At 40.8% G+C, this 22,872-nt stretch overlaps 2 protein-coding genes across 7 annotated transcripts in view; one reads left to right on the forward strand and one right to left on the reverse strand.

Moving 5' to 3' along the window:
- Window positions 1-136: 136 nt before the first annotated feature.
- LOC115593187 (beta-2-glycoprotein 1-like) lies at window positions 137-5,671 on the reverse strand. Its single transcript, XM_030436615.1, has 8 exons — window positions 5,513-5,671; window positions 5,047-5,226; window positions 3,927-4,023; window positions 3,768-3,844; window positions 2,711-2,896; window positions 2,408-2,587; window positions 2,006-2,203; window positions 137-575 (listed from the first exon to the last, which is right to left on the reverse strand). The coding sequence occupies exons 1-8, from the start codon at window positions 5,580-5,582 to the stop codon at window positions 466-468; spliced, it is 1,098 nt and encodes a 365-aa protein (XP_030292475.1). The 5' UTR covers window positions 5,583-5,671; the 3' UTR covers window positions 137-465.
- A 3,663-nt stretch (window positions 5,672-9,334) lies between these two features.
- The window catches only part of prkcaa (protein kinase C, alpha, a), a 162,677-nt gene continuing 149,139 nt past the window's right edge, over window positions 9,335-22,872 (forward strand). For 5 of the 6 annotated variants that reach the window (XM_030436646.1, XM_030436653.1, XM_030436638.1 and 2 more), the window contains exons 1-2: window positions 9,336-9,711; window positions 12,677-12,708. In XM_030436646.1, coding sequence (XP_030292506.1) covers window positions 9,545-9,711; window positions 12,677-12,708 — 199 coding nt within the window. In that variant the 5' untranslated portion in view covers window positions 9,336-9,544. Of the gene's footprint in view, window positions 9,712-12,676; window positions 12,709-22,872 lie in introns of all 6 variants that reach the window. The other variant, XM_030436628.1, reaches the window with a different exon arrangement.

Below are 22,872 nucleotides of genomic sequence, written 5' to 3' on the forward strand. Positions count from 1 at the left end.
GGTATAGTATGATCTTTTATGATCTTGCCCTGTGTGTCAGTTTGTGCTACTGCATTTCAGCACTCAGTCAGACATGAGGTGTGAATTGGTATCAAATCCTCTAGGAAAGAATGTCAGATCAGTGTGGACACCCACATCAAATTTAGCTTTTATTGTAACCTGCTGGGTATGTATGAACAATTTCAGTGTACATATGGCATAAAGTCACAGATTGGGAACATGGGTTCTTCAGGTTGACTCTTGTGCAACACACCAGTATTTTGCATCCTTAATAAAAACTAAATTTCTTAATTTTCAATATCGACTGCATTTTATCATCAAATGAAAATCACAGGCAAATACAAGATGAAGGTTGCCGATAACCAAAGTGGCCTCTGTCTTGCACTGTGTTACAGATTCATTTCATGTTTCCAATCTTTCTCATCCTTTCCTGGTACGTAGAGTTTCACGTCATTCTGTGCAAGGTTATGCAGGTCTTGCAGAGCTTGTGGGGGCTGCAGGTGGTGAAGCAGCACACATTGCCATTTCTGATGGTAGGGTTTTGGGCCTGAGTTGGTACTCCACCTTCCCCGGTTCTAAAAGTGAGAAGATGGCAGATATATTACTGTTATCATAAAATGTATTACTGCATGGAAACATGGGCTTCTCCGAAGACATCTGTAGGCCATCCGACAGAGTTATGATGTATCATTTTTAGGAACAAAACACACTGTACTGCCTCTTGTGAAAGCATGTGGATGTTAGGGCTAAGTTCCGGGCACAACTTGGCCCTAATATCCACATGTTTTCACAAGTGGTGGTTTATATCCTGTACCCTTCTTGTCTCCCGTTCTCTGCTTTTCACAAATTTAGATTTAGCCACCACAGTATGCAGCATACAAGGCTTTATCTTTCAATGCCTAGTAACAAATATAGACATACTTTAGAGGGGTAATATGTAGAAATTTGAGATACAAACATTCAAAAATGAATCAAAGTTATCATCAGAATGTGAATAAATGGCAATTTTGACAGATATAGATAGATAATAGAAATATCTTTCATCTATACCTTAAGCTTCATCTCAAGCACTTTCAACCAGCCCAGTCACCAGAATAAAATGTATGATTTGTATGTACTTTTCATATCAAATTCAGATTGCATGTATATATGAGCAGTCTCTCATGCGACCCTTAGAGGCCATGGTAATCATTGTGACAGCAAAGGAGGAAGTCAGATGAAGAAGTAAGAAAAGCAACAAAGTCGTCTTTGAAGGATGACGGGGATGATGGGTTGGGTCAAAGAAGTACAGACACAACTGACTTGCTGGAGTGTCCAGCAGGTAACCATGAGTAACATATCAACATATTAACAATAGGAAAGTGATATTGAGACCATAATGTAACTGAAGTTATATACATAATTTTGGTACATTCAGAACTGAAGTGACATAAAAAAACGTAACCGTGTAGTCTCAGTGCCTAAATCTGACCAAGGAAACGGTGGTACGACAAAGATCGGGTTTGCATGTGGCTGGTAAGCAGCAGCGGTAATGTTGTTATATATAGAGGAGAGAGGGATGGTAGTGGTAGCTGCTGAGCAAGAGACCACAGTTTGAGACATGTGTCTCAACATTTGTGAAGGTGAAACCACTGGATATTTTGAACAAGGTGTCAGGACGATTTCCAGACATGTTTCTGGTGACAGATACAAGAGACGCAAAATATTTTCCTTACTGTAGCCAAGTAGTTGATGTGCCTAAACCTAAAGGGACTGTATGCACAGCATTATCACAACAATTAAAACATAGAAAAGCATTAACTTATTCGAGGTTTGTAGAAATATACATTGACAACATTTATTCTGGCAATAGGGTTGCATTGAAAACACCTTTGTGTTTGACATGATATGAGGTCGTGTCTAAGCTGCTGTCACTACAGGGTGAGAAATTATCAGTCAAGCATCCAAACCTCCACGGGTGGAACAACAGGTCTGAACTAGATTCATCAAGCTGACAACAACTCACCCACAAAGCACTCTGGGATGGGGAGGGTTCCATCGTTACAGGTGCTGGCCACAGGGTAGCCGCACCTGTCTTCTCTATTCAGACAATAGAAGGCAACGTGCTCTCCGTGGAGGACTCTGTTGGGTTTCAGGTCTCCGATCCAGAGCTTCTTGGCATTATAGAAGATACGACCTCTTTTGATGCCAACAGTGCAGGGAGCTGGGTGGAAAACCAGAGCAGTCAAAGTCCGTTTTTCACCAGACATTTCAAATCCACTCGTATAACATTATTATCAGGTTGAAACCAAAAGTTCTGAAGGTTAAAAAGAGTTCAATATCTCTCTGCAGACTCTCCCTGCTTTTGTGTAAATAGAGAATTGTAGCCTTCGGTTTGTTCTTAAGAGCTGATCTTCCCATGACTCACCCCTGCAAACTGGCATGGAAGACCAGTTTCCTGTGTTTTGGCACTGTATCTCAGCCTCACCATCCAGGATATAGTGTTCATTGCAGGCATATCTAACCTTCTCCTTGTAGCCATGTGGTCTCATCACAGCAAAGGTGATGACGCCATTTGGTATGGCTGCTGGGATGGAGCAGCTCACATCTGGGGTCATCAGAAGCAGGTCAAAAGGTGAGGTAGTGTTACTTAAGGGTTACAATTGCAAAAGGTAGAGAAATATAGAGAAATACAAATGAAAGGTGGAGCAGGATGGAGAAGACTGCGTACCTCGGCACACCGGCGGCTCAGTTGCACTTCCGTCTGCCATGCAGGATCCCCTCTCATAACTTGGTGCTTTAGGTGGGTTACATTCGTACGTCCAGCCTTGCCCGTACATGGTGGTGGCTCCATTCACTGACTTATCATGGACAATTCTTCCCCCTGTAGGTGGTCTGGGCAGAGGACAGTTCACAGCTGTAAGGAGAAAAAAAAGATCATACCGAAGAGTCATACTGAAGCTTTAAAGCCTTAAAGGGATAGTTCACCCCAAAATAGAAAATACATATTGTCCTCTTAACCTGCGGTACTATCTATCCACCCTAGACTGTTTTGGTGTGAGTTGTGGGGCTTGGAGAATTCATCTACACAGATGTGAGCATCTGTTTGTGCTCGGGACAGTGCAGTATGTAAACAATAAATAAATAATGCTATCTAGCTTAGTTAATTTATCTGGGTACCCTCTCATTAATGAGTAGTAGCATGTTCCTACATATAGATGCTCACAACATCTGTGTGTTATCTTGAGTAATCAGGTGATGATTTCTTTAAAGAGACACTTCTATTGAGTTTTTTTTTTCTCTTTTTTTTTTTTCCTCAAGTCCTTTGAGCATCACAAGCTGAGTCCCATATAGTAAAATTATACTGACAGAAGGCAGATGTCACACAGCGTACATTTACAAAAATCAGCAACTGACACCAAAACAATGTAACATGGATAATCAGCACTACAGGTAAGAGGAAAAATATGTATTGATGATTTGGTGGGTTAACTGTTTAAGAAATCCACATTAAGCGGATGTCAAAATGTTATGTACCTTTTAAATATAGAATAAGTAAAATGAAACCTTTTACATGTCTACATAAAAGTCTGACATAATTTGCATACTGCCAAAAATGAGCAAAATAAATGTTTCATCAAATTATTATAACTTCATAGACACAATTGCATAGGCATCAAAAAAAAAAAAAAAAAAATTCAGCTCCCTAAATAGATCACATGAGCTTTAGATGAGGTATCTGCTCTCCACTGAACCCTGAAGAGTCGGCTGATATTTCCACTATGTACCTTTGCACAGAGGGGGTGGATTGCTCCAGCTACCGTCATGTAAACAGCTGCTCTTATTGGACCCCAGCATGACGTACCTAAAGAGCAAAAGTGGACATTGTTCTGACATGCATTACTGTAAACACAGTGATCTACTAAGAACTATAAAGTGACTTTTACCCGTCATCACATGAGTAGTTGAGCACACTCTTGAACGGAGCTTCTGTCCTTCCCTGTGCAAATGGCTGCAGAGGTTTAGGGATTGGGCACATTTTAGCTGTAGGAAAGACAGTTCATATACTTAATGTACATTTCTTGATAGATAGACAACAAAACATTATCTTGTGAAGAGGTGATTGTCATCAGCTCTGTAAAAATCATTCATTACTGATTACTTTGTCTCAGAAATGACCTTTTGACATTCATTAACATTACTGTGCTAATAGGACTATTTAAGTGTTACTAGTAGTAGTGAACTTAAAAGGAACTAAACAGTTAGACTGCTAGCAAACGTTAATAAAAAGCGTTTTAATGATTTTCTTAGTGTGTTTGAGAGCACCAAAATGTGTTATTTTCACCATTGGTATATTATTAAGGTCAGACCATAGAGATTCCTAAAAGCTGATATTGTATTGTAATACAATTGCTAAAAAAAACATTATTTTGTGCTTGTTTTCTTGATTGCTGCCATATCTTAAAGGTACATTATGTAAGAATCCTAGGTGAAAACATTCAGACGAATAACTCAAAATATCACAGAATGTGAAGAAATGAAAATCTGACTTTATGATGTCTATGTCTTTATGTACTGAAGTTAGCATGCTAACCAGCTAGCCCTGACTCGTCCCTGTCCAAAGCTCCTGTGTTAGCGGTGTAAACACCAATACTCCCCTGGTTCTCAACTCCCAGTGCACACTGCTAGCTGCACAGCTAACTAGCTAACGGCAGCCACAGTCAGCAGCAGTTATTGATATGCTGCCCCCTATTTTTTTTAATTTTGAATTTGACTGGTGGACAACTCTTTCATATTGCACATCTAATACTCTCAATTAAAGCAGCATTTGGAGCTCATTATGTGACAGGTGAAACAAAGGATGCTCAGCATCATGTCGCAAAATGATAATGAAATAAATCTTCAACATACTCAGGGGAGACATTCTATGATTCCATGAAAAAGTCACCAGGAACACAAAACTCAAAAGTAAACTTTTGCCCCCACCTCAAGCACACTTTCGCCTTTTAGACAATTTAAGAATTACAACTCTTCTAACGTGAAAGACCGAAACCTCAGTAAACTCACGCGAGCATGACAAGTCATACGGTGTCCATTCTCCAGTGGCGGTGCAGGTTAACCTTCGAGGGGTCGCAGTCGAGGGCAAGTACCCCTGTTCACATGTGAGGGTCACCTCTTCTCCAACCTCGTACACACGTTTTAGAGTTGCGTCGTCAATCCCATCAGTGATAAGTGGCCTGCCACATACTGGTTAGAGAACAGAAAGATAATTTAATGGACATATAAAGAGCAGGATTCACAGGGGTTATTATCACATTTTGTTGGGGAATTTTGACATAATAATCCAGTGGGTAGATTTCATTGTTGCGAACTTAACTTTTTTTAATCCATCAGGTGCCTGAATTTCATATGTATAGCTCGAAAACAGTGATTGACAGCAAGTAGGCTGAAGCAGGAATACTTACAACAAATCAAAATAGAGCTATGGATTTATTTCTAACACAAGTAAAACAATATTCCTGCTCCATCTTACCTTTCTTGGATGTGACAGTTGTGTATAAAGCAAGGTGGCTAAGGATCAGCAGAGCCAAAGTCGGACCCATCTTCCCGGGAGTGAAGACCCCTTAGTGATGGGGCCAACAAAAACGCTGCTGGGGAAAAGGGCCCCTGGTAGCTTGATCCAATCACATGTCAGTGTAAGCTCCTATTGATTGAGCACAAAGGTCCTAACATGCATATTTACCCAGAGCTGATCGATAACCTTGATTTGGTACAAGAAGCAGCAGCAGACATACAAATGATATGAGCTCATAAATAATGGAGGGGAGAGTCTCCTGAGACACTGTGCAAACACACACAGATACAGATGTTTGATGAAGCGTGCTTAAACCTTGCGTTGCCAATGTTCAGTAGCTTTCCGCTATATTTCAGGTAACAAGAAGATCCTTTTTGGTCCAATTAGGAAAATCTAAAAGGTATCAAATCAGGATAAGGAGATAATCCAGTTCAACTCTGCAGATCCATTATCACTGAAGTCACGCAATACCTGAAGAGATCAAATGAAAACGTGCCAGTCCTTAATAAACTAGATAAACTGGGCAGGTAGATTATTTGAAAGAAATAAACATCATGTCACTGACAACTAAGAGCTCTTTCCTTTTCTACTTTTCTTCCTCATGAGCGATGGCTGTTTTAAAACCACCTGGTTTCAGGAAACAGCAGATTATGCAACCCAGTTTAATTGGCAAATATTTGTCGTCCACATAAAAAAGAACACCAAACAATCGAAATTATTCTGCTGCTCTGCTGGTCAGTGAACCCAAGGGAATTGGTAAGCTTAGAAAAGTTCGAGGTAGCAAGACTCGCAAAGACTTGGCGAAACTCCGTAGCTGTGAGAAAATGTTTCAAATGGGAAGACATGTAATACCGACACCGGCAGTAACTAATTAAGTCAAATACGTATTCATAAATACAGCAAAAGCCACGTTATCAGAGACAGACACTGTAAGTTTAACCTGTACATCCAGGACCAAACACAGGACCCCTCAATGCAAATCAATGTTGTTTAGGCCAAAAAAATTAAATAAAAATCATTTCATTTTGAGGACTGCACAAAATGTGCAAGACATTGAGAAAATGTAATTATGATTTGATGTTTCAGCCATTAAAGTTATGGCCATCCTCGGTTTGAGTATATTTCTCAATGAAAGCACCATGTAGTTTAAGAGATGTGTTTAATCAAGCAGATACTATCTTATTATATTATATGGGGAAATTATTATTTTATTTTTTTCCACTTTAAAACTGCTTGGGGGGGAAGTTAACAACACATTCTGGTTTCAGGAGTTTAAATATAAATAATATTGATTGAGTGTTTAATGATGAATTGTTTTGAGGGGCTAACACACAGTAGTATGAGTGTAAATGACAATGACAGTAATGGGGGAGACAGAAATTGACACAACACAAGGCTCACATGGAAGCAAGAGCAATTTCCAACGGTGATGTCACCAATACCCTGTGTTTTTCACTAAGACACCAATAAATGTCCGTTATGAAGATGGTTATTTGTTTAATTGAAATTGCATAACATTGATCTAAGATGAATAGTGTGAAATACAAGGGAAAGAGTTGAGGCCACTCAGACACAGTTATGGACCTGTTGCTCATGTGTGAGGTACTTTTGCTGAACTGAGCTCATGCAAGAAATAATAAACGACTCTCACCGAGCAGCTACAACATGTGTAATGCTCTGTTACTCCACACGATGACGCCCCAATCACAAATTCCTGCAGCGGGACAGGCGGCCTCCACCCTCCCGCTGACAGCGGTCCTGTTGCGTGACATCAGCCGGAGTGAGAAGGAGGAAGCGGAGCGGAGCAGCTGTCAAGTTGGACGAAGATACACACACAGCACGAGCAGGAAGTGTGTTTTAGGAATAAAGATAGCTGGGGAGCCCTGTGGACAAAACCCCCAGACAGCTGTGAGGGATTAATGCACATTTGAAATAAGAGTACCATGTTCTCTGGGCTATGGAAATGTGTTATAACATGTGTTGCATTAATAATAATAATAATAATAATAATAATAATAATAATAATAATAATAATAATAATAATAACAATAATCATATAATAATAATAATCCACTATGGAATTCAGAAGTCTGGATTTTCCTGCTTGTAAAAGGTTGCATGTTTAAATCCTTCTGAAATATGGATGTACTCCACTGTACTCTGTGCTTGAATATGCAAAAAGGTTTCATGGATTCTTTTTGATGGCTGGTGTGCCTCGCTTTCATGTATTGTTTGTCAACAAGGCTGAGCCCCTTTGTGACTGAGATTAAAGGCTGCACAGACACAGGGCTACATCAAGAACAGCCGGGGCCGTAAGTCCGATGACTATTTCAAACTATAACCCAGTTACACAACCAGTTTCCTGTTTATTCAGGACACCCAGATAAATAAAAAATGATGCAGTCCAACAGCTCAGTAATAAATGATTGTTACATAATAAAGTTGCTGAATCTGTTTTAGAGAGGGGTTATTTTAACTTTATGGTTCTATTAGAGGCTACAGCGAGTGGTGCTGTGCTACATGATACTGTTTTGTGAAGGCAGCAGTTAAAAGTTGCACTGTGTCATGGGCGATGTAGTGTAACTGCAGTCCCTGTTAGCTGCACACTTATAAAGCAGTCTAGACAAAACTAGTATATAAAAGCTCCATGTGCATACAGGTGTACAGTTACTGGATTAGGCTAATGAAAAGGCATGAGGGAATAAATGATCGCCCGTCAGTTAAGGATAAATTCACTGAAATAACTTTTCTAGTGCTCCCTGTTAACACATATTATAGTGTTTGTTGGTCCAGCCCATGTATCAAACTGTGGTGAAGAGTAACTTAGCACATTTTAAAAGGGAGGTACTTATCCAAGGTATATCCAATCTATGCAACTATACACTTCTACTCGACTACATTTAAGAGAAAAAACTTCCCCACTGCTACTGTTATTTATGTAACTTTGATAGTTACTCTGATTTTACATATAAAACACATGACCAGCTTTATAAATATAATACACTGTTATAGATTAAAGGACCCACATACACACAGTTCTGCTGCTGATTAGACCTGCTCAGGTTTAAGATCTGTTGGGATTTAAATGAGGTCATCATGTAGGCTACTTATAAGATGATAAGATAATGATTTAGTTGTAAAACAGAATTAACAAGAGCTTCTTCCACCACTGGTATCAGATCCAGTTCGGTAGCAAAAAAAAACAAAAACAAGGAATCTGACTCTGGTTAATTTTGCTCCCAATGCACTGGGAATAGTTTAACGAATATTAAGTCTAAAGAAAAGTAAATATTTGAAGAATTTAGACTAATAGATATGAAATAGTGCAACTGTAAGAAGTGCAGAAATTTCAGCACTATTTAAATTGAAAAAAAATAAATAAAAAATTTAAAAAAATATAGTGACAAGATGATTTCCTTGGAAAAACATTTGTTGAGCGTTAATTTTCAGTGATATTGCTATTAAATTAGATCTTGAAACATGTAATCATACATGATGTGGACACTATTGTATAATCTCGCTAATAGGTGCAGTTATGTGTTTCTGCATCATAAAATTAAGCGAGAAAATAAGTAATATAATTATGTTTAAACTCCTATAGATTAATGCCAGAAGCACTTTGAGACAGACGTAATATGAATGTCCTCTGTAGCTGGATGCACGTGGGCAGGTAAGTTGCAGGACGCCCCCCCCCCCCCCCCCCCCACCTCACCCCAAAAGGTGAAACGCCTTTTATTTTGAAGGGGCCGGATGTAGCGCCCCCTCGCCGCGGCGGACTTGACGGCGTTGCAGAGCTGTCAGTGGAGCAGCCCAGTGCGAGCGACAGGCAGGGAAAGCCCTCACACAGTACGCGCAGTGTCTCCGGTGAAGACCGCCGCTCCACACTCTGCTGGCTCCGCACTGAGGGCTGCGCCGCGACACGGACCGAAAAACACGCCGACACAGCGCGACTGTTGCTGCAGCGTCGACCCGGTTCTTGAGAGGGGGGACATGGCTGATGTGAGTTCAAACGAGTCGTCCACCGCGGACGTGGCGAACAGGTTCGCTCGCAAAGGTGCTTTGAGGCAAAAGAACGTCCACGAGATCAAGAACCACAAATTCATAGCCCGCTTCTTCAGGCAGCCGACTTTCTGCAGCCACTGCACCGACTTCATCTGGTAAGCCTTCCCTTTTCCCACCTCCACCTCCACCCCCCTCTGCCCGACTGCTCTGCCTGTTGCATGTCGGATAACTTCGGTCGAGTAGCCACACTCCGCTCGATGATGTAACACAACTTCACACGAACTGTCCCGGCAATCTTCACACACACTTTTCTCGCTGGAAAAGTGACAGAGCATGTGTGTCCGCAGTCCTCCTAGTACTGTTTTCTATCTCCGGTGTTCCCGACTTGTCGAGGTTTGGTCCAAGCGGACCCATATGGGAGGAGTTCTGCTCTTGTTTATGTTATTAGCCGAGCATTTTGGGTAATAACTCTTTCTGGTTGTGACTCGATCTAATTGCCAGCGAGAAAATCAAAGCAATCGTCAAATCCCATGACCTCTTTCTTGAGAAATGTTGCCTAGATTAACACTGAACTGAAAGACATCTGTTACAGATGTTCAGGTCCAGTTCTCGTGTCTTGACTGGACCTGGTGAAAGTCTCTGGATGAGTAACAGGCTCCCTTTTCCTGGCGAGCCATCCAGCCCTCCATGTATTGGTTGTTACTGTGGAAAGCAGCTCAAGGATTTATGGCGTAAAAAAAAAAAGAAAAGAAAACTCTGGCTCGGTTTTATGGGAAAACTTACTGGCACCATGTGGGCATATGGAAAAGATCTTCACCTACACAGAGAAGGGGCTCAGCATATACACATGGTGTTCAGCTGATTGCAGGGAGTGGGCCTCTGTGCTGCAGTTTATTGCCAAGTTAAAGTATTTCGAAAAGTATTTCGAAAAGTATGACAGATTTACCTCAGTTTAGTTGAAAGGTTTCATCGTGTTGCTGCTCTGTAGAGATCACCTCAGGTAACTTGCAGTCAGCCCGGTAGAGTTGCACCCACGTTCACAGTCCTGTGCTGTTCGCAGGTGGGAGTGTGATCTCAGGCCATTTATTGCTTGTGGCTCATAACCTCGACAGTTTTACAGCGTGACCTGCGCTCCATTCCTCAGCAAAGCACGGGCTCAAAGTGAAACTTGAAGGCAACAACAGCAACTTGGTGATTTGCTGTATAAAGGACAGAGGGGGGGCATCTCTACGCTGATTTTCATGGTTAATCAGTTTGGGATTTGCCATAACTTTGAATTTCGTTACAGTTTTCAGCAGTTATCCAAGTGTTAGTTTCAGTTTCGGTTGACGATTCAAGGTTTTTGGTTCAGGTGGTGCGGTACAAACTAGGGATAGACCGACTGTCACGGCCGATAGTCAGCTTTTTACGATTATTGGTATCAGTGTTGAAACAAATACTTGATAGCTTATCAACAATGAATTATCTGAATCTGCAGAGTGACTAGTACCGACGTTGTTGAATAAATGTAGTGGAGGGAAAGTATAAAGTAGCGGAAAATGGAAATACCAAAGTAAAATACCTCAAAATTACACTTTTATTCTGTTTCATACCAGCTCCACATATCAGTGATCTGTCTCTGTGATTACTATTAACTGGTAATGGCCCTAAAAAAACCCCCACTTGGATCAATCCTTAATGCAACAAATAATGTGTTGCTCATTTTTACTTTTTCTGTTTAACAAATCTAATAAAAAAACGTACGATGAACCTAAGAAAAAATTGTATGCGTGTACAGTGTACACCTCCATCCAAAGCCATGGCTGTAAGTCTGCTGCTGGTACAGCCTTCACTCCTCTGGGATTTGCTCCCATGCAGCCACAAGAGCGTTCTGGTGAGGTAGACACTGATGTGATCTGATGAAGCCTCGACAGTCTTCGCCAAAATGTTGCTCCAAGGTTGAAAGCACACTGTTGTATAAATCAGTATTCCCCAAATGGAATGCCGTGAGGGGTTTTGTCACAACCATAGGTTACTATTGCAATATACAACTATACAACAGCTAATGAATCCGTTTTTTATCTACTATACAGGACTCCAGAGTTGACTTTGTGCATTGGATTCACTGGTATGCATTTAGATGCACCCAATAATACATTTTGAAAGTCATTACTTAACAAAAAGATAAAAATAATAAAAAATAGAATAATGTAGATGACTGAAAACTGGAATAAAGGTGCAGATGAACATTTTTCTTGATTTAAGTCACAGCACAGGCAACAGGATACTGCAATACCCTCAGTTGTTACCAGTGCTTGGCCAACTCAAATAAATAAATCAGCCTCAGATATTTTTGGAATATTAAAAACCAATAACAGGTGCATCGATGAGACCGATGGAAACGTTAAGTCTGTGCCCTGCCGTCTATTATACACATTCATCTCCTAATAAAGAGGCAAAATCTATACCTAAAAAAACGCTTAAAAATCTTCCAGAAAACCAGAGAGGTTAGAGAGGGTTTTTCTTACATGGATACATTTGTTCTAAAGATTTATGGTTGCCCTTTGCTGTGCTTTGGGCACAAACCGTTGGAAAACCATGCGTCTTAATAATCATTGTCTGATGTAGCATCAACATAAACCTTAATTGGAACTAAGGGGACTTGTGGAGGAGTGTCCATATGCTTTTGTTCATAAAACAAGGGCATAGCTCTCGCTTCAACATTTTTATGCCCCAATTTGTGCTTTCTCTGTGTGCAAATGTCTTTATTTATTTCAAGGTGACAATTTAAAATAAAATAGAACAGAAGGCTCTCAGGCAAATGGTTCATCAAAAATGAAAGCTCTTTGCGACTGCTCATGTTGTTCTTGTCCCCAGCATCCCCTCTGAACCCCACGCCAATGTCACAGAGTGTAGCTGTCAGTATACTGTCTTCTTAAATATTCATTTCGGTGTTTTGGTCGGGGGAGATGACAACAAATGCTTCCAGCAGGATATGAAGATTTGAAAGCTCTGATGTACATTATGCAACAACACCCTGTCCCTGTATGAATGAATGTATGTATGAATGAGAGGACTGGCTGTGTGTGACTGAGAAAGAGCATAAACAACTGCTTAATTCAGCCTTCTTTGTTTTCGCAGGGGGTTTGGAAAACAAGGATTCCAGTGCCAAGGTAAAAACACAACTGACTGACATCTGACTCATTCGGATATGAGATCTGTGTGTGTGTGTGTGTGTGTGTGTGTGTGTGTTTGTGAGGCATGTGCAGTACTTTTAAGTACATGCTTTAGAAAACTCTTCATTTCCTGCCTTCTTCACCATCTGCTGCTGTCACACGAACAGTAACAGTCAGGGTCGGGACATTTTTCCCACATGTTTGATGCTCTTTAAGACACCAGCTCCATCTCATTTGTCCAGCTGACACAAGAAAAGGACATGTGATTACCAATGTGGACAGCTGATTTGTCACTGTTGTCCTCTGACGAGGAGCACAGATAACGTGACACAATTATAAACGGCCATATCCTTCAGACTTCACTCTTAACTCCCAAATGTTCATAACCTTCATTTTCATTTACTGCACACTATTTCCATCCCCCTCATGATTTGTTTGCTACTTTGCAAGCATGGCATTATTTGTTTACCCTCAGTCATTGTAGTGTTATTGTGGTCATGACGTGTCTCATCATGTTATCCGGGGCTCATGAAGGAAGATGCGCCCTGAGTAACAGTGTTTATACAATCATTTGCCAGCATAGAACTATACTTAGGTTTTTTTGTTGGTTCCTTCTGATGCTATGAGTTGCCTTTTATTTCTGTGACACTACTAGCAGTAATAACTGGAATTTGATGTGCTGTTTAAATGCCTACTGTCAGTGAAGTGCCCTCTAAAAGGTGAAGCTTTTAATTAATTAAAACAGGTCTGCTGGTAAAGAGTAGTTCGACAAATAGGGACTCACGGAAGTGTGTTTGGCTTAAGCTGTCTAAGCTGAAAATGAAAGGGAGAGACTATTTTTGAGAAAATTGGGGACAGAGAGGAATAGAGAAGAGGGACAAAACCAACTAATATGGACAGATCTTGCTGCCCACGTCAGGACCAAAGGTGGATTTCCCGCCAACTCTCGATTTTGAGCTTCAGCATGGATCAGCTCTGAGAATTCCTCATCTAATGTGGAAACATTTGGGCCTGCCAGAGTCCGACTCTGACAGTGAGCGCCCAGGTAGCAGCGCAGATGATGTTAAACCGATACTTCACTTAGACATCGTCTTAATATAGGGAGGTACAGTATTGTCTTCAGGGTTGCCATGTGGGATATGTATCCGGATATTGGATATGCAATAAAGACCAAATGAAATGTGTGAGAATATCAACCGACATGTTAACACATAAATTGTTATTACGTTGTTGTCTTGTATTAGACATCTTTCATATATGTACATTTACACATTTTACCATACATAATAAACCTATATCTCCATACATCCCAGGGTGTATGTATCAGATAATCATAAATGACCTTTTAGGTAACATATATCTGGATATAGGGGCATATTTTTCAAATTGCAGTGCTGAATGGGATGCAGGCTTCTTTTTCTGTGTTCGTCATAACACTCTAGACACTCTGAATTAAAATCATTGCAGTCACAGGCATTTTCTGTTGCATTTTTTTAGTGTAATTCTTTCAGTTTTGTCAATGCTGGATGATGGCTCTTGTTTACATCATCTGAGGCAAGTTTGTGAAAAAGGTTCAAATATGTCACAGTGGATATCTGAATAGAGACTCTTTCCTCTCACCGGGTTGTTCAGTAGAACAGGATACAGTTGCTCTGCTGAACACGTGAAGATAAACACTTTGCGATGCGAGGCGTTTGATCTCAATGAATCAGAAGCGCTTCCCTCAAGAGCGTCAGGGAGAGTGAGACATGCAGAGGTCTTTATTGAGTCATTACTCATCCCATCAATGCATTTAGATGGGTCATAGTGTCTAGCGTGTCTGGGAAATGCCCACATAGGAGCAGGCATGTCGTGTGTTTACATGTAAATCTTCCCCTGCAGGCGGGTGACTGCACACGACCCAACACCCACTCGTCGACGTGATCTCCTCTCACATAGGTGACATGCAGTCGGCTCTCAGGCTGTTTGCTCGTACTTGGGTGAAACCAGGCTCAGTAGTGAGTCAGTCCAAGGTGTTGGGAGTGTTGAAAGCATAACATGTTTTTGCATAACCTGACATTATTGTCAGTGTGTCCGCCAACCCCCTCCCCTGCTCTTACAGTGGGTTGTCATTGTCTTCCTGCATCACCGCTACCGTCACCGCTTTTGATGTGGGAGAAGATAAATTGAATGATTAGAAGGACGAGGAGAGGTCTTGAACGCAAATGGTGCCCTGGAGTTTTTTTTCATCTGCGTCCAGCATTGAAAACATCCAGGCAGGAGATTGAAGTGACTGCACCACTAAAACACTGACCACTCCTTCTTCCGGTAGAAATCTGTGCCTGGATCTCTTTTTAAATAAGTAACGTGTGCCATATGAACATGAAGATGATTGGTTACGGTGCAGCTATTCAGAAGAAAAAGAGAAAGGTAATCAATTATTAAGCTAAAAGTCCTATAAAATAAGGGTGGAGTCCTTCAGCAGAGACAGTGAGCCTCTCAGTAACTCCTTGAAAACAACAGTTAAGTGATGAAGTGGAAAGTGGCATTTATGTAACAAGAGTGACATTTAATTTTCCGCCTTCTTACTAAGAAAACGGGTGAGCTGCACACAATTACACCACATGTGTAGGTTATCGTGGTGTTGAGCTTGAAATTGTGAGGCATGATCTGGCTTTTATGAGTCACTGCTGTGTGTCATGTGCTAGCCTGTCACGATAACTATCGCACCTGCGTGTTTTATCATATCATACAAATCTTATCTTACTGAGCTGCTGATGTGATTATGCTGACCTCGATATTGCCTGTTGTGTTTACACATCTGTTATAAGATTGTGGCCAACATGATGCCAGAATAGTTAGCACATTTTTCACCACCATTATAAGACATAATATTACATTATATACATTATAGTCACATTTTATTCATTGTTTTGGTTGTGTGGTATTATTTTATTCATATTTTATTCATTAAGGGTATTTTCATATTTTTTCACATTCTGATTCCTATTCCCTTAATATCAAGAAATAGTACATTGCTCTTTGATCGGGTGCACTTGCATTATTATCCTATATTATCATTATATGAGTGGCATAAAACGACACTCGACAATTAAAACCCTCAAGAGTTGCAAGGCTGCTAATGATGCAGCGTGTTAGAGTGCCGGATGTAGTGCTAATGCTGCCTCGTCCTGTACGTTGCGAGGATATTCTGGAGGAAAGCACATTAAATCAGCATACTTTTATTATGTTTAGGGTGGACTTTTTTAGCTACAGGTGAATAAAAATCAAGCCACTCTCAGTGATTAAAGGTTAGGAAGTTAATGTTGTGGAAACAAACAAGCCTATCAGTAACCACCGTTCTAGATGGTATCTGTGCTGGAAACCATTCTGTCAGTTGTCAAATGGCAACTTTTCCTCCGGAGTCGTATTTCAAGGCTCTGGCCTGCCGCCGTTGTGCAGCAGGGTGTCTCAAATCACCATTTAGTTGACATTGTTATAGTGGCGGGCAATTTGTACCCATGTCACTCAGCAGATTCACCATTCAGATCTTGTTAAGTTCACAATGTGGGCTGAGGGTTGGGGATTCTCATTTGGTTTTGATCCCTTGGAGCTCCGATATTACCAAAGGTTAACGTGGCAGTGTAACCCTGTTCTGTGACCTGTTTCACTTTAATTCAGCTAAACTAGTTGATAGAGAGCTATAGTTTTCTGTCGGGCCGCTGAGCAGCCCTCCTTAAGTGTTTGGGGTCAAGTTCCCTCTTTCAAGGGCAACTGTGTTGACACTTACTATAAGAGTGTTGGTATAATAATACTGTATTTCCTTGCTTAGGATCTTCCAGAATTTCTGCTGCAAAGTGACTTTTCGAACATAACTTACATGGTATCATGACACCATTGTGCCCCGCTGCTGGAAGCTAAAACCAAGCTAACATTTCCACAGTATTAAACCCATTGCAGATTGTATCAATGTTAACCCTTTTGCTCCATTTGACTCTGGTAATGCGTGTTCTGGTTTCCTTTGATAGGAAATTGCTGCTCAGACTCCAAATCTTTGTCTCGCAAATTGATGTTCTTTTTTGGCCTCTTGGTAAAACAGCAGCAGATGAAATTAAAGTGCTGCTTCGTGCGGACTACAATTTGAAAGTGTCTGGGGGCATATTTCATCAAAGAGCAGGAAGGAAATTAAAGCAGAGGTAAAATCACAACACAAAGTCTTTATGAAGTGTTTCTCTTGTTATTCCAGGAGAAAGGAGCGTTCAGGAGTGGTTGTGGAAGTCTCTGTTTCTGGTCCGTTCACTGCGACTAATTCAGATCATTCCTCCAGTGTTGGCGCAGTTGATGGATTTGTTCTTGCTCAGTGGTTTCATAGGGAGATCTTCTAGGTTTCTTGTCGGCTTGGACCATTATTGGCAGAATATAGACAACCGAATTCCACCTGAGGCTTTCCCGTTCCCTGATACCCATAAGGAGGAGGCTAATGAGTATTGCTATTCTGAGAGGACTACTTGATATCCAGCCTTACAAGTGCGGACATGTACATATAAAGGTTGATGACTGTTTGACCACTGTTTTTAGTCTGGCAACCAAACACATTTGGACCAATTTTGTGGTGATTTTGTAATGAGAATAAAAACTAACAGCATACCTACAGAAACAAGTTGTGTGTAACAATTGTGCTGCGATATGAACAGGGCAAAATGCATGATGATAACTCCAACCTGGTACTGGGTGATTGTAATGGCTAGAAAGAACAAGTACTTTGCAGTTTGTCAATCATTTCTCACATTGTCTTTATCAAATAAGCATTTAAGCAAATAAGTCCACAAGTTATAAGTAAATATTTTATTTATTTCCAATTCAACAGAAATCCTCAGTCACCTTTGCTGGTAAGTGGTCTTGTTTGTCGCATTAGATGAAACTTTCACTGTGTCAGACAAATAATAATGAACACAAATATTTCTGTGCGCCAGACCCCATCAGTGAACATGCTGCGGCTTTGTTTACCTTGTGCTGTGCACTGTTTGGACAGTTCTCAAAATATCCTTGTGCACATCCGCCACAGTGTCATCCCTATAACGCCTGTTGACAGTCCAGGGAAAGGTAAACTCAACTTTCAGCACCATGGCGGCCAGAATAAAAAGGCAGGTTATGTACACGTAACATATTTGAGCGCTGGCCTTGGTTCACTACGGAGCCGCAATGATGAATTGAGTGATCGATTAGTTGTCAACTCTTAATTAATCAGTTTGAGTAATTTTCAAGAAAATAAAAAATAATCTGATTCCGGCTTCTTATATGTGATTATTTTCTGGTTTCTTTACTCCTCTATGGGTTGTGGACAAACAAGACATTTAGAGGACGTCATCTTGGGCTTTGGGAAACACTGATGACCAGTTTTCACTGTAAAAATCAGTAGATTCTACAGATTTGTTTGTTTATGTATTTAGTTATTTATTTACCTGCACAAATATGAAGAAGCGATGCAAACTTCAAAGAAAAAGGGCAGAGCAGGGGCCTCATCTTTCATTTCTGATACAAATCTAGCCTTTAAAGCCTCAAATGTAATTTTGCATCCCATCATTTTAGCCTACAAGACATTACTGTGAGCAGAAACGCAGCGTGATGGAGACATGAAAGCTGTGTTGATTGTGGTCATAAGATTATTATGAGCCCACAGCTTCAGTCGGGCTGTGAAGCCACAAACCACCTTGCTGTCGCCGTCGCTTCATCTCTGCTACCTCAGTGGCCGAGCCTTTGTTTGTTCCTTCCTCTGTAGTCTCTTTAAAGCGGCAAGAAAACAGAGCCAGATTAATTGCTAACAGCTTTGATGCTAACAGCTGATTTTCTTTCTCATCTTTTCATCTCTGTCCTTTAACCTATTTGCCTGTTTCTCTGTTTGGTTATTCCATGGGCTCACAGCCAGAAGTCTGCCCTCACAGTGGCCTGAGTCCTGGGTGGCTGCCCACTGGGTTGCTCCAACATGGCCACTTTCTCTTGCCACACACACACACACACACACACACACACGCACGCACGCACGCACGCGCGCGCGCGCGCGCACACACACACACACACACACACACACACACACACACACACACACACGTGCACGCGCGCACACGCACACACACAGAGTCTCTCCCTCTCAAATAGTTAACATTGCTTTGCCATGCTCTTAAGGTTAAGATGTTCCAAGTGTTTGGCCCTTTATACTGTTTTCTCCCAGAATTGGATGAACATCAAGATAGAATAATTAAAGACCCAATGGAGCAGAGCAGAGAAGGGTCATCTTGACGTGTGTGTGTGTGTGTGTGTGTGTGTGTGTGACAGATGAAGGGGGCAGAGTTCAACATAGACTATATTTAGCGTTGCTCCTGGGCCCCCAGAAGAGACATAGAGCTATGCATAGAGATGGTTCTGTTTATAGGAGGACACTTGCTCTGTCTTTAGATGGTCACTGTGTGATTACATAAGGGCTTTATCAAGGGACACACATGTCAGTCAAGTTGGCAAGTTACGGACTTGACTGTGGATATATGTTCAAGCTAGGGATTCAATTTTACTGATAGCAAAGACATGATCAATTCTGCGTATTAATTAATAATTGCATTCCATCACTGGTTAGTCCTCATTTTGAGACTGAGACTTTTTTTTAATTTTTCTGTGAAAATACAGTACAGCGTTTCCAAATATCAGTTAATGGTGTTCTTGATAACAAATGATCGGTAACCTTACCGGCCCTGAAAAAGAATAGCTTGGCGGGATGGATCCAAGTAAATGATAAGGTTGGAGGCGAGCGATTTATATGGTTGGACAATTTGGAACCGGTTCTCCATTCCCATCCCCAGTTCAAACCATGGTCATTGGGGATGCTTTCTCTTTCGACACCTTTTTAACTGGTCAGCTAATTGAGTACTATAACAGGAAGTTTAGGGTTCAGCTAATTTGATTTCAGAACTTTTATGCTGTTTTTTTTTCATTTCCAGCATGCAGGAATAATCTTTTGCAAATACATGTTTTAATATCCACCATAACTGGAAGACATTGTTCATTATTTCTCCTAGCTGCATAAATTTGCAGTCATCAGCCTACTGAAATGTGGTATACAGCACACAAGACTTATACAGCATTTGGTCTTTTACACATTGAGATTAAATAGTAACTTCTCAATTTCTAATTCCACACCATGCCAGCATTAAAGACACTTATCATATTAGATGGGATTTTTATTGGAGTTGTAGAGTAGCATGTTTTTGTTCTGTGCCTTTTAGTTTAACTAATCCAGATGATGCCTGTGGTTTGATACAGCAGTGAACAGCAGTCTATTATGTAAATAAAATGGTCGAAGCCACCTGCTATAGATGGTAGATGGTTGTCAGGACCAGCACAATGCTATCTTGTGCCTGCAGAGATGTAGCCCGACTGACAGAGACCATGATAATTAATGCTACCCCAGAAAATCCACAGCAGTAAAAGCTCTCATTACCCAGCTGTAAGAGGGCAGGGTTTTCACGGGATCTTGTAAAGTCTTAAAAAGTCTAAAACTTGACAATCTCAATTTTAGGCCTTGAATAGTCTTAAATACGTCCATATTTTGCATATAGGTCTTAAATTACATTTAGTTAGGTCTTAATTAAGTATGTTCATTTACCGCTTCCATTGTCGCCTTTTTTAAATGTTTTAATTTTGTTTCGGGGAAATGTGTTGGTGAGATTCACAGTTAGCTCCATGTGTTGTTCTTCTTTCCTAAGTATCCAGGAACGTTAGTGGCATTTTGCCAACATCCAGGTTGGAATTTATCGCCAGACACTTCGCCAGTTCCGTAAAGACTTTGACAGCAGAATATGCTACAACTATGGGAAAGTCTAAATTTAACATGTGTGGGCTTGAACAACCAGAATTCAGTGGGTAAAAAGCCATACTTAATAATGAATTTGAAGTGCAGTGTGCGCTCTGCAAGAGGACCCTCAACTTGGTGTGAAAACGCTGGTGTCACTAACAAAATTGGAAAACACCGGTTAGCTTCTAAAAGTCTCCAGCGAAATCACACGACCATACACTTTATTACGCCTTTGTCACCAGTTCCTGTCCAAGTTTATCCAGTTCTGCTTGACCCGAACTCTGCGCCGCCTTTGCCGTCCCACAGTCAAGCGACATTCAAACCATCTTCGGCTCAACTCAGACGTTGAAAGCGGAGGTGCGTTGGATTTTAAACACTGTGTGTACACACACACACCAAGGTTATTATCCATCCACCCATCCATAGTCTGTAACCGCTTTATCCCTTTTATGGGGTCGTAGGGTTTTTTGCTGGAGCCAATCCCAGCTGTCTCCGGGCGAGGGCAGGGTACTCCCTGGACAAGTCGCCAGCTTATCGCAGGGCCCTCACTGATGACACATCAATTTGAGGTTCAGTATCTTGCTCAAGGACACTTCAACAGAACTGGGATTTGAACCAGTGACCTTCAGATCACTTGCTCTACCCGCTGAGCTACAGCCGCAAGTTTATTATAGTTAACTAAATTAATTGATTAATTAATTTAATTAAATTCCCAGACAAAAACTAAACTAAAACTGCTTAATCACTTGTTAAAGTAATTTTGGGACTTTATTTTTCCTTACTATTTCCTATTTCGTGTAGGTCTTAAATTGGGTTCTAAATGGTCTTAAAAGATCTTAGAAAGTCTTAAATTTGACTTATTCATACCTGCAGAAACCCTGGAGGGTCACCACCTTGGATTCATGCTCACCAGTAGTTCAAACAATTCTCAGCTGTTGCTTTTTATTACTTTTAATCCACACTGATGCCTGATCCATTAGCACAAAAGTCGCCAAGGTTAATGCGACAGGAATCTACTCATTGGTGGTGATATCAATGATTAGTAGTTACAGTAAGCCTCATGTTCTGCAGCTGTAGCCTGCCAGGTTATTGCAAGTTTGGTGCACTACTGGTGGTACCATTCTTCTTGCACAGCTGTAACGGATAATATTGCAAAGGATTAAACATGTTCAACTTGTCAACTTATTTTGAGATGTTGCTAAATACTTTCCTTTAGTCTGTTCCTGGTCGTTTCCTGGATGTAGATCTGCTGTATACAGAAATATTACAGAACAGATCATATTCTGTCACCAGGAGCACGAAATGGAATTTCTTTTTGATTAATAGTTTAGTGGATTACTGTGTTGTTATTGCATTGGGACTGCAGTGTGCTGAAAATTGTCAGTGCTGCAGATTTTAATGCTTTCCATCTGCATAACTCTGTAGTAGTCGATTATGTGTGTTGATTAATAGTAGTGTGTAGTGTTTCATTATAAATAAAACTGATGTTAGTGCAAAAGTGTATTATATAGGTCTGGCCAATATGCTTTAATGTAGTTTTAGGATATATTGTGTTACATAATTGCTGCTGGATGTTTTAAAATCTCCTTTAAAGCATGCAAATGCTTTGAAACAGACAAGTATTTTAGTTTCATTGAAACAAAACAAACACATTCCAGGTCAAAATTGGATTCCAAACATATCAGAGACGCTATTAAAATGCACATAATTATTGCTCATGGCCAACAGTATGTGTCTTAAAGCCTTCTTGATCACTGTGGATGGTGACTTGGAGGTGCCGGCTAAGAGCTTGCGTCAGACCAGAAGCCACATTGCCAAAATAAACTGAATGGCTGTTTTGAATTTCCTTGAAAGCCTCTTGTCTCTCGTCCCGTTTCTTGCCAGGCAATTCCAACCAGCTGCATTAAGATTAGATTAATCCATCATGGGGGTATGCATTATTTATCACCTCGATTCCCACCATGCATTTGGGGAAGATGCCGTGTTGTGTTCAAAATGTGCCTCATGGCTCTAATTGTGTTTGGCACTGTATAACGTGTTGTTTGCACTGTAAAAACGCTGCTGTTTATCGTATTTGTCAGCCAGTGTCAGAATATGTAAATCCCAGTGCTTACAGAATTCGTCATTAATATTGCTTTCTTAGATTTACGTGCCAGAGCGCTGACATTCAGTAAAACATGTCAATATTTTAAATGTGTGTTGTGATGTTGGTTGCTCCCTTGCTGCAGTTCTTCTCTCCATGGTTCTGAGTCTGTATTAGATTACTGTCTGGGCCTCCATGGAGACCTGGACAACACGTCGATGCAATTCTGCTTGTTTCTTGGCACAGGATGGCTCCT

This window comes from Sparus aurata, chromosome 1, assembly GCF_900880675.1.
Source record: "Sparus aurata chromosome 1, fSpaAur1.1, whole genome shotgun sequence".
NCBI classification, from domain to species: Eukaryota; Metazoa; Chordata; class Actinopteri; order Spariformes; family Sparidae; genus Sparus; species Sparus aurata.

What these genes read in the sequence shown, in the direction of transcription:
- LOC115593187 (XM_030436615.1), bottom strand. Translation starts at nt 5,582, where the DNA reads ATGGGTCCGACTTTGGCTCTGCTGATCCTTAGCCACCTTGCTTTATAC. An exon ending in AACTGTCACATCCAAGAAAG is followed by an intron (nt 5,227 to 5,512) that starts GTAAGATGGAGC and finishes TTCTCTAACCAG; the next exon opens with TATGTGGCAGGCCACTTATC. An exon ending in GTATGACTTGTCATGCTCGC is followed by an intron (nt 4,024 to 5,046) that starts GTGAGTTTACTG and finishes TCTTTCCTACAG; the next exon opens with CTAAAATGTGCCCAATCCCT.